Here is a 16,059-nt window from a genome sequence, read left to right as displayed (position 1 = left end):
ACACAAAAGTTACTGTTTATTCCCATATCTAAGAGCATGAGAATTTTTAACAGGTATAGGAACAAACATTGCTTCATGTGGTAAAAATCCTCTTAATCTGAGAAGAATTATATTAAAAGTTCAACATTATTGCGATACTCTTTAGGTCTTTTGACAGTGTCTTTATAGAAATATTAAGGATAAAAAAACCCACAATATTCAGATCACTGGGGACAGGATTTATATGAATCAGAAATTTAGACTTTACACAGCTAGCAGATAAAAAGGGTGCAGTATCATTGATATATGTAAGTACTAAGAGAAAGGACATTTTGAGATAGCTATGACCTTTTTATGTTATCATTCATTGACCCTACTAATATGCATTGTAAGTAGCCTTTTTCTTCACACGGAAAGAATTAGCATTTTTATTGCAAAAACAGCCAAGTTGTCTGGGGTTAATATTTTCCTTAAAATACCAGTATCATTCAGGTTCAGCTGACCATTGTAGACCAGAAATGGCTGGTTTGCCAGACTATAACATCCATGAGAAGGAATTCATCCCATTTATAACATAAAACATGTTTTCTTCTCTGTCTCTGTCACTTTGATTGGTCTGGAACACAAAACTTCTCTTGCAGTTGAAGAGTATAATGCCCAATTCAGTACTGTTTTATTTTTCCCCTCTCTTCTACCTAATCATATTTTCACATGGGTTAATATTTCACCTTCTTTAACTAACCTGTAACAGTCTAAAAATGCTTCTTTTTTGTCGTATATCTAGTAGGGGGACAAGAATGTTCTGAAGACCACTCATAGTCCTGGCTGCTGGGTTATGCTCTTGGCTGTGTCCTGACAATGTGCCAGGACAAGAAGTGGGTGTGGGTGTATGTCATCTTGTATTTGACCTTGCTTCTCTTAAAGGGAAACCCAGGTTTGTGGGTAGCAAAGGAGTTAAAGCAATAGTGCACTAAGTCAGGTCTGCACTATGCAAGAGTGGACTAAAATGTGTCAGTAGAGCCATTGAAATCACTGAGGCAGACCCATTAATATCAGCGACAACCTGGGCACATCTAAATCTGGACGCCATACAATAAAAGTCATAAGTGAAGTCATAAGTGATTTCATATACAACATGTAAACTCTTATTTACTTACTAAGGCTGGTTTACTTACTAAACCCCTAGTACAGAGTTTTAAAAGAAGAGAAAAATCAAAACAAACTCCCACCAAACCACCAGACTCACAAAGAGGCTATTTCTTTATGCATTGGCTTGTTTTCAAGTCTTCCTTGAAAATGTAAGACAAAGATGTTTTTTAAATGAAAGATGAGGTTCTTAAATTGTCTCTTTGAGTGTATTGGTGCTCCAAGAATAGACAAAAGCTATTGTGACATTTGCTATAATATTCTTGAGTGTTGTTAATAAGATGTCTTTACATTATTCCCTATGGGAATTCAGGAAAACATGACAATATCTTAATACTTTTCGTTCTTAATGAGCAGATAAGGAGCATTTTTTTTAAATTTTAATGATTCCTGGAAAAAAATAGATTTTGAGGGTTATTTTTGGCTAAACTCATAAATTTATGTTTTTATAGCTGTGGTCATTATACCCTTGTATTTTTATTGTTGGTTTAGATTTCTTGCTCCCAATTAGGAAAACATTTGAAAACTATTTTTTTCATATAACCATTTAAAATTCTAAACCATTTGGTTTGGGGTATAGTTCTTAACATCATCCTAATAATTTCACTGAAATCCTAAAAATACCACTGGCTTCCTACTGGTGTGACTGAGATCAGCGTAATCCCCATGGACTGAAAGAATATCATCTAAAGGGAAGGGACCCTACACCATCTAAGGAAAACCTGCCTGGCACAAAAATTAAATAGAAAAACAACTTCTATGTAAAATATATAATTTTTACTGAGGCAGAGATTTAACGAGGTGCTCCATTTGTCTAGCGGAGTCCCTCACTAATGATATATAGAATTAAAATTATATTTCCTTTATTTGACCCAATGAATTTGTAAGCAGTTTGCACCAAGTGGAACAATTCTGACAAGGAAGATTAAGCTCCTTTGTCACCTTTTCCTTTTGCAACAGCAGCTGTTGGCCTGATTGGTAGGGGAATTGGTATAGAGAGACCACTACATTGAATGGATATTCAGACACTAGTTGGATTAAAACCATATCTACTGTACCTTAGGTGAATATTTACTGAACAAATGAAACATATACTCCTTTCTGCCTGAACAACATAAATAATGTATTGGGGAAAAGGGAGTAGGCACCTATGAATAGAAGAAAAAAAGAATTTATTTTCACAGTGGACAGATTTACTGAGGAAATAAAAATAAAGAATAGTGGAGTTATGGTATAATAGCACAAACACATCAAAAGGTCTAGATAACTAGGCTAATAAAGCTGGGATCAAATTTTAATCAGCAGAACTACAGAAGTTTAAAGTAAGCATAATAACACAATACTGAATTCCTCTTCATCTATAAAGTGCTAAAAATTGCTCCATAGATAATGTTAGAGATATTTTCCCCTATGTTTGTTTTAAGACTCCAGGTTTGTTTTAAGACTCCTAAGTTTGTTTTAAGACTAACCTGACAAAGACCCTAAACTTAGTGTCTATAAAGATTTTTTTTACAAGCAAATGCATAAAGTGGACAAATATGTAGTTTCTCATTTGATTTCTTTGATTTTTCCAATTTATAAGTACAAATTAAAGTAGCAGACACCATTAATTCTTCTTATTGATCACATCCAGGTACTGTTTGGGTAGGCAATTAGAAAATTCAAGACAGGAGAATGACTGGCATGAGTATTGTTAATAGTCTCAAACTATGCACTACATTCCCTAATTTTCCTATGGTATACCTCATTACTTTCAATGATTTGCATAACTAAGTACTATGAAACCGTTGCTAGCTCCTCAGCAAAAGTATTTGACAAGTCAGCCACCAGGCAGGCTGAAATATTTGCACACTGCAAGAAAGCTGGATCAGTCTGGTCCTGTAGTTCTTGAAGGATGTTTTTCCTTTTCCCTCTGTATTGCCATGGAGCACCTCCTGCTGTAGTGTTAATGCATGTTAGTGACAGCTTGCAGTCTGCTGTTTGGTTTAACCTAGAAGAATTTGGAAGCCTTGCTAAGGCACATCTAAACTTCCTATGTCTAAATGGAAGGCCAAGGCTGCTAGTGTCACTGTGCTCCTCTTTCTGCAGCAGGCAGGGCCACGTGCATAGGATTAACTGTGGAAAAAGTGAAATGAGTGAGGCATAATAGTTATCCTGCTGTGGTAACCTGGAGGACATAGAACTCATGAACAAAGGAAAGGGCTGTAAGAAGTTAGAGACGGTTGAGGGATAATTAATTTATTCCATCCTTCTGCGAAAAGCAGTCTGGCAGACAAAATGTGAAACAGCTCTTGAAGACAGATCTGGAAAAGAAGAAAGCTGCAGGGAGTAGTGGAAAGTAACAAGAGGTAACAAATCAAACCATGATGCAAGGATCTTGGCCCATGCTGACAGCCAATGGTAAACATCTAACCTTCCTTCAGCATGGGTATGCAGCATCCTGAACTAGCATGGTTCTGGAATGAATTAACAAGACATTACAGACCTTACATCCTTAACAAGGACACAATGAACTGTGGTTACAGCACCTCAGCCTGTGACAGACACTGTTGTGTTGATGAGTCAAGGCCTGTGACATCTGCCAGAAGTTTAGATGGTAAATTAATGTGGAAAGTCCCAGCTACTGCAGGAGACTGTGTTGGTGCTTCTGTTGTGCTGTTTCCATTGCACAGCTTCTTCCAGTTCATCTCAGAGAGTGCATCATAGCTAGACAGCATTAGACAGATAGCTGTAAAATTGGAATGGTATTAGTGATGCTCAAATAACATGTTTGGTAGGATTAGAAATTCAAGCATTATTATCTGGATTTAATTAAATCCAGATTAATTCCTAATTATAGCCTGCAGGGCCATGTGCAGCCACTGTGTTCACTGGGAGAAGTGTCTCGCACCTTGCTTGCTGGTTTCCCTCCCCAGACTCCACCACAGGTTATGCCATGCCTCAGCACTGGGTTGGTGTGATGAGCTTCCCATGTGGTGCCGTGCTGGTAGAGGCATGGAAAACCAGACACAGATTTCTAGCTGCTGCATAGCTCTGTAACTGTATACCCACAGCAACATCTGCCTTGTGACAGTGTGTGACTGCCGGGGGACTGAGCATATGTTGCCATGGTGGTGGCAAAGGATGGGGAGGGAAGAATATTGGGGCAGAGCCTGGGGCACAGGCATTTGAAAAGTTGCATTTTAATGGTTGGTCTTTTCTGACATGAATGATTCTATGATTCTGTGATTCTATTAATTCCTCTTCTAGCTATGTCTTTATTCTAGTTCCAGTCTAATATTCTTCACCCCCTGTCTAAAAATTTTAATATTATTCTGTTTTTTTTTTTTGATTCTGTTTCAGTGAGAGCTGTATGCGGGAGCAAGCAAACTAGTATATGCCTTGGAAGGAAAAGATGGCATATGAGAAAGAATTTTTGGCAAAAAGCTCAAAGCATACAAAGAACAGCCTGATTTCCAGACTGGAAAAGAAATTCTATTTTTGACAGAGAATGCAAGAAAAAAAAAAGCAATAAAAAGCAATAGATAAAAGAAACAGAATTATTTCCAGTCACTGATTAAGATAGAAGAGGCAATGTAAAAGGTGAAAAAATAACAGATTCATTTTATTAGGAATGATGTGAACTTACAAGGTCTTGGCTGTTCGTGTAAAGGTATCACTTTGACTTACAGAATGACAGACACATCATGATCCAATTAGTGGTTCTTTGTGATTTGAAAAGTAATTTTAAAATTTCAATACAGAAAATAAATCAAGTGTGATGTCAAGAGTAAAATAAACAACAAGTCATTTTCATTTTCACATTTGATACATGAAAGACCAAGAACTGGGAGAGGTATAATAAGGTCTGGCATTCAATTTTAATGCTTTAGTTATGGAGATCATATATTAAGGCATCACATGAAGCACAAATAGTGCTACAGTTTCCAATAATCAACATTTAAGACAACTGCAGTTCTTCTGAGTATAAAATAGTTGCTTATTACAAATTGATGAGATTTTTTACTAATGTGATTGATTAAAAAAAATTACCATAATTGATTAAAAAAATTACCATAATTAACTCCTAATATGTTTTAGGCCAGCTTTTCAGTCCTCTCCTTGTCTGTGAGTATCATTTGTGCCTACTTTTTGACACCTGAAAATACAGAAGAGAACAGCTTTTTGTAGGGGCATTGCTTGTTGCCTAACTGGAATATAAATCAAGAAAGAAGCACTGGGCAATGGATGGGGGAGTGCTAGATAAATGTTGTCACGCACAGTGAAGGCATACTTGTGAGAGTGTTAAAAGAGAATATCATATGAATAAATCCTAAAAGAGGACACAGCAGACAGATAGCTATAGTAACTGAATAAAGATCAATAGAAAATCAAGCTCTAATCGTGTTTCTATGCTCATAGTTTACTAGGTGGCAATTTAAAATGGAATTTATCTGAATTTATCTGAAGTCTTCTGCCAATCTTGACACTGGATAATATCTAACATCAGCTGTGAAGAAATGGTGAAGAAAAAGACACTTTCTACAACACAAAGTACAGTTTTGTTTAATAATGATGGCAACACACACGTTTAGAGGTTAAAACAGAAATATATCCCATTGCTGAAGGAACACATTAGGTTGGATTTTCCTAAAGGGATTTTGGTGTTCAAATTTCTCTTTTGGCTTTATAATGCCAGCCTTCTGGTATTAGCACAGAATTTTATAGATTTATGGTTGTGAGGGAGAGACTTAGTGAATATCTCCTTTTACTTCTATGTAATTGCCAGCCTTGGAACTGGGAAGCTCAAGGGTTTTTGTTCTCAAAAGCTCCTGAGATAGGTCTGTATAAAATCCATCTTAACCTGTATATCCATATAGACCTGTGTCCTGTGGATGTTAGTTGGCACTAGCCAGTTGATACCAGTTTGGAAGTTTCTGAGTGTTATAAGAGTACTATAAGACTTTGAAAGGCCTTTTATTTTTAAAGGCTTCTGCAAGTGGAGGAAGCAAATTTCCATTTGAACTGTTTCCTCTGTTAACTTTTAGTTACCTACTTTAGCAACCTCTAAGAGAACTATTTTTGAAACCAGTTAGGGGGTAAAGGTGTATTTTGGCATGCCTGTCAGGATTAGAAACTGGAATGGCTGCATCCAATTAAATTTAGGTGATAAAAGGAAGTGATAAAATTACTGTGATAAATTTTCCAGGCCCATGAACAGATTACAGGATGTAATCCTCCCTTCCTCCAACCTAGGAATCATTAGGCACCGTTCAAGACCTATCCAAGATACAGAAATTTTGTCCTGTACAGTTTCTTTTTAAAAATATAGGTATTCCAGGGAACCCACTGAAATTAACAACTGAAAGTAACCTACACCCAATACTGAGAGAAAAAAGATTCCCGATGGATGCTTGAGGCCTGATTCTTTACTACTTAAAAATAAGTTAATTAAGAGTATGTAGAAATTTCCCCTTCTGGAAAACCAATTCAAATGGGAGAAGATTATGAACAGTGATAATTTTCATCTCTTCTCTGGAAAACACGTGAAAAAAAACCCTGACATCAGTAGCTGGGATCAGAAATAGTTGTAAACCGCAGTGATGGTGAAGTGAGATTTTGGCCGCTAGCCAGCAGAGAGCTCCCCTGAGCTGGCAGTTATCTGCTGCAATAGCTGTCATAAGAGAAGCTGTCTCTCTTTTTTAGCTACTGAAGAGAGGCTAATGGGATAATTGAGCAGTTTCCATTTTCTCATTACCACGTATTCATCACAGTGCATACAAAGTATCTGTAGTTAAAATATTAACTGACCACTTTTGTTAATGGCCGGTCTCTGCGTTGTATTTCTGAAGTGTCTAGGTTTTTAGATTAATATTTGATAAGTTGTGGTTGAAGCCCAGCATATTTAAATTAAATAATTACACAAACTCATGATATCAGTACTACATTCTAAAAGAAACAGAACGTTTTGTGTAAATCTCTGCTTCTCCTCCAGAGAACACGCTTATGGGCTGTTCTTTGGGGTCACTTTCCAGGGACGCTACAAAGAACATATAACCATGAAAACATTAGGGTACCTAGTACACCTTTGATGAGCTGTTAAAAATTAATTTGTAGTTAGTATAAGCTGAAAAAAGCATTTTTAGCACAATGTTGCATTGTTAATAGTCTTATGAGTAAGTCTATTTCTTGAACACTGATAAACTCACAGATGCAGATACTGTCCTGCACTGCTTTGTGACAAGTGGGGCAGTTCAGAATAAGGGCAGTCAGAGCACTTGAGCAGATGGAGCAACTGAATCACAGAATCATCTAGGTTGGAAGAGACTTCCAAGATCATCTAGTCCAACCTCTGCCCTAACACTAACAAGACCTCCACTAAACCATATCACTAAGGGCTACGTCTAAACGTCTTTTAAAGATCTCCAGGGATGGCGACTCAACCACTTCCCTGGGCAGCCCATTCCAATGCCTAACAACCCTTTCAGTAAAGAAGTTCTTCCTAATATCCAACCTAAACCTCCCCTGGCACAATTTTAGCCCATTCCCCCTCATCCTGTCACCAGGCACGTGGGAGAATAGACCAACCCCCACCTCTCTACAGCCTCCTTTAAGGTACCTATAGAGAGTGATGAGGTCGCCCCTGAGCCTCCTCTTCTCCAGGCTAAACAACCCCATCTCCCTCAGCCGCTTCTCATAAGACCTGTTCTCCAGACCCCTCACCAGCTTCGTTGCCCTTCTCTGGACTCTCTCGAGCACCTCCATGTCCTTCTTGTAGCAAGGGGCCCAAAACTGAACACAGTATTCGAGGTGCAGCCTCACCAGAGCCGAGTACAGGGGGACAATCACTTCCCTAGACCTGCTGGCCACACTGCTTCTTATACAAGCCAGGATGCTGTTGGCCTTCTTGGCCACCTGGGCACACTGCTGGCTCATATTCAGCTGCCTATCAACCAGTATTCCGAGGTCCTTCTTGGCCAGGCAGCTTTCCAACCACTCATCTCCCAGCCTGTAGCACTGCTTAGGGTTGTTGCACCCCTGCTTGGGGTTGTTGCATCTCAAACTGAGATGAGAGCTCCAGAGCCTTTCAGTGCCTCCAAGTTGAGGAAGGGTTTTCAGAATCATTGTTTGGGTCCTGGGCACCTATCTTTATAAATTTAACTGAAGAAGCCAGAGATTTTTGTGAACTATAACTCCAAATACATAGTTGTTATTCTGATGGGGTAATTTTAACAAACTCAGTATTTTATTTTTGAAAAGTATGAAAAATTACTGAACCTGCTTTTTTGCATGATGAAGTGTTATTCTTAACATGGTGCTCACATGAGTTTATTGGGAGATAGCTGCCGGCTGTAATCACACACAGTCATCCTCTAACATTAGGTCAGCTAAAGGAAATTGGATGAATGAAATATCAGTTAAACATAGTCCTTTGAGTCCATATTAAAACAGATAACTAAAGAAGTATAAGAAAGGCAACCTTAGCTATCTGATCACTGATATGATTTTAGAGACCTGATGAAAAAAAAAAACCTACAAAAAAAAACCAAACATACAAAACCCAAATCCTTCCCCCCAAATCTACAAAAACCAGATCCACCAGTATTAACTAGCTACATGCAAGCACCTAGAACAGCAGTCTAGTACTTTGTGTTGTTCTTGTAATGTGCTGTGCCTTTCAAATTCGTACCTCTGTGCCCTGATAACATACTGTTGTTATAAAGTCCAGTATAGGTTTTACCTCTAAGGAGCCTAACAATAGCTTCTGTTCTAGAACAAAAATGGCTTGCTACAGAGCAAAAAAAACCTTTTGTGAGGAGAAAAGTTGAGCAAAACAGTTTTGTACTCAGTTGTCTTTGTTTCCAGGCAGGCAGCTAATAATGTGCATTTGTTATTTTACTACTTTAACATTGTTCCAGAAAGTGGTGCTCTTGGCCATGACACATTAGGGTTGCTCTGTATGGTTCATCACCTGCATAGCCTTCTGGGAAAAGAACTTTACAGCAATTCTGTTTTAACTAACCTTTGTTGTGTCCATGCCTATAAATACGGGATGTACTTCTATTAGAATTTTACCAAGCTATTTCTAATGGTGACTTGAACTAGAATGAAGTGGACATGAACGAAAAGAAAGATCTTACTCAGAAGGTAAGGGACTGACTGTGAATGATATCTGAGCAGATAATATGATATAAAATACTTTTTATATCTGCTTCAAGATTTTAAGCGAGCAAATACTTAATTGTGGTGTATGTGTATGTCTTCATGCATACGTGTTGTGCATGGTCTAATTCTGAGCCAGATGCAGGTCAAAGAAAGACTTCTGGTTTAAGCTCAAACAATCATTTACCTTAAAAAGCAAGTCTAACACATTTTAATTTCCTATATCTTTCATTTATAACTTTAGCAAAAGTATCAGAAATAGAGGTCTAAAATCTGACCCATTAATATTTGTGGAAAAGTAGATTGACATCATTAATGTAAATGAAACCACTAAAATAAATGTCTGACCTGAAAGTGATGCTCTTGATTTGTTCTACTGAGCTGAGTGGAGTTGGAGCTGCTTAGTTTCTACATAAATGCATTTTAAAGCTGATTCTGACCCTGAAGTTGTAATAAATATTTTCAACAAAATTAAAAACAAACAAAAAACAACAACCACTGTTATCTTGGGTAGGGTCCAAGAGATCTCATTGTGAAAAACATGAAATTAAAATGTTTAATTAAAAATACCGAGAATGATATAAGGTAGCTTGGAAGTAAAGGTGAAGGCAGACTTCCTGAGGCTACTAAAATTTTTTATCAAGGTGAACAAATGAATCCTATGCCAGAGATATACCTTCTCTGAGTCACTAACTGCCTCCCAGGCCATCTTTGAATATGAAATGAGTCATAGAAATTAGACATAAAAATCCTGTAGATCATTAAGTCCATTTCCTTGCAAATGTCTTCCAGAGAGAGGATCAGTCATGTGTTAAATGGATCCTGTTCTTACATCTCATTTACACTACTGCAAGTTGCAGATGACACCACCGATGTACTTTTCTGGTCCAAAGTCATTTTGAAAGCAGGATCAGTTTCTTAATTTTGAGACTCCATCTTGCTTTAGGGAATTTTCTTACATGTTGCAGGTGGCACAGTCCAAGGGAAAATACTTGCAAATAACTTTACCATAAGGACTGTGCCGCCTTGAAGCAGTGAATCAATGACCTTGAGAGCTAATCTACTAATTGGATATGTAGCATGAAGGCTTTGGATGGGAGTAGCAGATGAAGGCAGATGTCAGATGTGAAAATAAGTGAGCTAAACTCTTCTATTCATTTTCCCATGAAGGACATTAATAATCCTGAGTATATTTAAAAGTTCCAAAAAAAGAAAGGAGACTTTGCTTCTGCTCCTAACATTACTACACATCTTCCCATGACCTATGGCAAGATTGTGCTTCACAGCTTCTCTAACTGCAAAACAATCACATGTACCTAATATTTATGCCACTTGCAGGTCCTTCACAAGGAGGTTTTTGTAGCAGTAAATCACTCTCTGAGAACCACTTTATAAAACAAGGTCACTGAGAGAGAAATTAGTTACAGCAATAACTTGACAATGTGCTGTGATCTTCATGTCTCTAGCTTACAAACCACCAGTGTCTATTGACAGTAGCATACATTGTTTTAACACTGCAAGCAAAAAGCCAAAATCCTTCTCTGTTCCTGGAGGAACTCCCTGGAAATGTCTGTGCTGTCTTCTGTAGCTCTCTCCTCCATGGACCAAATTCCCTCCTGGTATAAATCTGAGTAGCTCCAGTGACTCTAGTGAAGCTGCATTAATTCCCAGCAGTAGATAATTATTCCATCATCCTCTGCTCCTTCACTGCCTGGTTGCTGGGGCAAGCAGCTGGGTAACCCTTTCCATCTGTCAGGGGAAGAGACAGAGAAAAAAACTTGGACATGGATGTACTAGATTTACGTACACTGTTATATAATGTCTTAAGGAGCACCTCTTGTTAAGACTTGAATTTTAGTTTTTGAGATTTGTTGCCACATGAAAACATTAATTAACTTGACTGTACCAAACAGAGGAAGCTGCAAAGGGTAACCTGGTAACAGCCAGAGTGGGTCAGAGAAAGTTCTTCAGCATTTACTGTTCCATAACAATTGAAAGATAATCAAAGTGCAATACAAAAATTGGATTACTTTTGAAGTCTGGAAAAATGCTCAAACAATGTGAATAAGGCCAGTTGTCAACATCATTTGAACAATATTTTAAGATTTTCTTAGACTAGAAATTAGACTGGAAACATTTAATTTAAATTTTTCATCACTGACTTTTATGATAGAAAAACAAATTCAAACCCATGTGAAGCTATTTAACTTTAAATAAATAAAACATTCAGCCAAACACACCTTACATATTTTAGAATTTTAATACCAGATTTTCATGTCTTGATGTTTTATGCACAATGAGTCTTCCATTCTTGAAAAATCTTTAGTGATAACGGAGGAAGATCACCACAATTTGACCTCCTTACTCCCTGACCTCCTAACTAAATAATAGCTACAACTGGTTAATAATCTGAAAGAAAAGAGAAAACAAGAATGTGATTGATACACCAGTGCTGTTTGCTGAGTGGCTGCATTACGTTTTTGGATAGCCAGTAGCAGAAACATTGGGTTATCTTGTTGATTATATATATATATGCTGCTGCTGGAGTTTCACTGTTCTCTCTTTCACTTTCCTTTGTGATATAAATCCTAGTACAGCTATTCATCTGCAGTTACTCAGGGAATCTTTTAAACCATATTTCTTTTCTCCTTTTTTTTTCCTTTCATATGCTATAGTATGAGTTTTTTGTTATTTATTTTATTTATTTATTTATTTTCTCATTTCTCTGTCTCAGTCAGTAGATTTTTTTTAGAGAGGTTTATAAATCCCAATAATGTTTGAGTTCTTTCCTAAGGTCAGGAAGGAAACAAAAAGTAAGAAAAAATAGAAGGTTTTTTCTGCAACCTCTGATTTTGTCTCATAGTACATTGCAGATATATTTTGAGTCATCTATAAAAGCCTTCTAAGGCAAAGGTTCAAGAACTGTCTTGGATTTTCACCTGTTCCACACACCAGATATCCGTGTGCTTATTATTCCTCCCATAGGCAACACTTTACATTTCCAAATGTTCTTGGCTTGTGGATTGGCAGGTTTACAGATGAACTGCCATTTGGCAGTGCTGTATTTCATGATATAGTTAATGTTCCACTTCAGAGCTTGAACAAAGCTGAGAAGTGAACACAAACTGATTGAGATAAATTGCTTTAGATGTATGGCTTTTGTGTTGCCACAAGATATAAAATGTCTCTCAGCTGTAGGAGCCTGACGACATGCCAGCAGTGGCATGTAATTGGGTTAAGTAGAGCAAGCAATTTCATCTGCACAGGGCTGAAATATTTGCTTGCTGATACTGTCTTCTGTTCTCTACACCTTTTACCTGCCATTGTCATGTGAGAGCTGAACAGCAGGATATTCTCTTGTATAGCACCCTAATACAATGGTATTAGCGCTATACTTCGTATAGTGCTATATTTTGTATAGCACCCTAATACAGTGCTGTAATACATAAGTGTAGCCCTGAAGCACTGTTTGTAGTTTGAGAACTTTGTTCTGTTGATAGTCACATACATCCAGACTCTTGTGCACATGACATGATACACTAGGTGTCTAATGAAGACATGAAAAGCTGTTATTTGTGTGAATTGAAATTATTTAATAACAAGACATTCAGTCCATTTCACCCCTAGTCTTCCTGTCTATCGCAGGACTCACAGTGGTCCAGCTCTACTGAAAGCTTTCCAGGGCCAAATCCCCTGTGCAAAGGGGATCAATGTACCAGCATGAGTTACAGCACTGGGGCAAGAAGTCCCAATGGAAGTCAAGACTTGGCAGAGTACTGATACCTATCAATGACATTTAACATCAGACACATCTTTTAGAAAACTTAAACTTTAGACTTATTGCATAGTATTGCATACAGTGTTTACATTTTGGAAATAACCTTTCTGGCAATCACCACCTGAGTATTTATGAGTTAAGAAAGAGAAGAAAACTTCAAAACTTTCAAGATTTTTGACTTAGTGTGTCAGTAAATATTTGAAAATAAGAAACAAACAAACAAACAGACAGACAAAAAAAAACAACCACATGAATGATTCTGAAACAAATGTTGCCTGAAAGAACTTTCATGTAGCTATAGTAGCTCCTGTTAATTGTTGCCACACAGTAAGGAAAATGTAGGAACATTCAGTAATTTCAGTAATGACATAAAAAATAATTAGAACTTTTGCCATATTAGTGCCATGAATATTTCTTTTTTCCCTTCTGCATAGCAGGACACATGTTTCAATGAAATTATGTCATGATCACTATCCAGCTAAGTCTTTCAAGCTGATACTTTACTTGATTCTGTATTTTGTAAATGAAACTTTCTAGAAATAATAAATTAATGAGAAAATTCTTAGGTCCTGTTTCCTGGGTTCTTCTGCCTCTGTGTCCAAGCACTAGACTCTTTCTGGTGGTAGACACACACATAAACTACGAGATAGTAAGGCTGTATAATAACTCATGCATATGACTTTTTAATATGAAAGGATGCTATAATTGTACCTTGCAAAAACTTCAGTATTAGTCCAGTTCAGAAAATGACATTAAATTACTTTAAAATGAAAATCCATACATATCTCAGTTTATTTAGAAGAATCATTCTTACACAGAGACAAAATCACAGAGTGCCTTGTGCTGAGGGTCCTAAGTAATGCATAGATTGTTCTCTGTGTAAATGTAAGATTTTATTTTCTTTAAATGCAAAAAACGTCAGTGTTCTTATTTAAGAGCAATGGGCACAATATCCTTTATCTATGATAAATATCCTATGATAAAAATGCAGTACCATAGCCCCAACTTCTGTTGAGAAAATAAATTATTTGCAGAGTACTATAGCCACATTGGCCATTAGAATTTTATTACGAAGAAATGTTTCCATTAATGGATATACAAGTGGTCAGTCCTTATCCTTCTCTTCTCTGTTCAGAAGGAATTTGTTTTGGTAAAGATTATAATGTGAACCTTGTGTTCAGGAAATCATTTAGCATGGTTAACTACACTAACAGGTAGATTTCTGATGTTTTACATTTGTTACATGAACTACTCTTTGTCAGACTACAATATCTAAGTATTATACAAAAGGACGTGTTCATATTTAGTTATGTTCAACATATTTTCAAAGATCTACAATAGGGACAACTGACAAGAATTGAGTCTAACATTAGAATTTTCAGTAGTTATCTTTAAGCACAGAATACAGAAATGCATTATAGGGCAGAAATGCAGATATTGTTATGTTATGTTACTGATTTCAAGCTATTGAAGAAGACAAAGGAAATATGAAGACTTCATAAAGAGGAAATCTGAATATTTTAATGATGGCAGCCTTTGCCGCAAAGGACGTTTAAGTAAATATTTTTCATAAATTCATTAAAAATGCAATCCTTTAATGATTACAGTTTTCACAGATGAAACTCTTCTCTCCTTTCAGAAAAAACATTTTATATATCTAGAAATTTAATTTGATGCCTATTTCATTTCAAAATGATTTAGGTTTCTCCATTTGGCAATCAGTATTTCCCTAGCTTCACTTAAGTTGTATTACTAATGAGGATGTTAAAATGCTCCATTATAAGCAGTTCTTGTCTGCTTTGTTATTCAGGAACATTACTGAATGTAAATGAAGGAAACTTCATTACATTTTTATTCTGTTATGATACAGAGCTGTAGGAATTAGGCCTATTCTACATGGGTGAATGTGTAGAGGTATCAGAGTACACCCAGAATCATTTCATGAGAATAAACCAAAGCTTTTTGATGACAAAATGGAATCATTAGAAACTGAGTGCTAAAACTGAGGTAAGCAAAGATTTCTGTTGTCAATGAGACAGTAATCATGTCGATTCAAAGAGCCAACCAAGTCACGGTTATGATATGTGCAAGGGAGTTACACACAGAGAATGTCATGTCCTTAGAGAGCTGGCAGTCATCTGCTTTCTGGGCTAGCAGGAGTGTCCCAGTGAGCTCCAAAAGAAGCTGTAGTTAAGTGCATCACAGAGATTCAGAGCAAGGGGGAGAGAGAAAGGAAATATTTCCTTGAGCTCTGTTTCAGGAAAAAAAGGTCTTATGCCTTTCTGACTGGGGCATTAATGGAAAACAGCGTAATGAGTGAACATAATGAGAAAATAGGAGGAATAATACAGAAAAAGGGAGCTATTAATTATCTTAGTGGAAGCCATGTGACTGTTTCCTTCCATGTATGTTTCATACACTACTGCCTTTTCTTCTAAATGCTTTTGTCTGCCAGCAGGAAGCTCTTTTGCCTTATCCAGACTGGCATTCACTTTGCTTCTGTGCAGATCCCTATTTCTTCTGGAAATTCAGAAATTGGACAGAGTCTAGTCTTTGTGGAAAAGGTGGAGAACAGTAATAAAGATGGTATGTCTCAGTTTCCCAGTGATTTTACAGGTGTTAATTCCAGTCCGACCCAAGCAAACCAAGAACTCTTGGCTAAGTTGCTTAGTCATCCATAAATGCTTGAGCAGGATTTCGTGAGCAATATAACAGTTTGTGATCAGCTATGGAGTGATATATATTTTGGTTAAACAGTATTACAGAGTCTTCATTGGGACATCATGAGATGGAGAATTTGATCCCTACCTTGATAGTTTGTAAAATAATTAATTACCCACAGTGATGGGGTAATTACCCACAGTAATAGGACCACACATGGTCCTATCTGTTTACTTAGGAGAGATGATTCAGACACTTCTTGATATTCTCTGGGATAATGCTAACAGATTAATTTTTGTTGCTCCTCTTTGCACCATCTCCATATTTTTTATATCAATTTAAAAATCTGCTCC

General features: G+C 37.0%; 1 protein-coding gene across 2 annotated transcripts in view; it reads left to right on the top strand.

The window, feature by feature from the left end:
- The window catches only part of LGSN (lengsin, lens protein with glutamine synthetase domain), a 57,570-nt gene that overhangs the window by 23,993 nt on the left and 17,518 nt on the right, over positions 1–16,059 (top strand). Inside the window, exon 1 of one of the 2 annotated variants that reach the window (XM_083829920.1) lies at positions 14,930–15,631. The exons of the other annotated variant lie outside the window; for it this stretch is intronic. Coding sequence (XP_083686046.1) covers positions 15,629–15,631 — 3 coding nt within the window. The 5' untranslated portion in view covers positions 14,930–15,628. Of the gene's footprint in view, positions 1–14,929; positions 15,632–16,059 lie in introns of those variants that run through there. 2 annotated transcript variants of the gene reach the window in all.

This window comes from Anser anser, assembly GCF_964211835.1.
Source record: "Anser anser genome assembly, chromosome: 3".
Lineage (NCBI taxonomy): Eukaryota > Metazoa > Chordata > Aves > Anseriformes > Anatidae > Anser > Anser anser.
The sequence above is the reverse complement of the archived record's forward strand: the minus strand, read 5'-3'. Positions and strand labels throughout refer to the sequence as shown.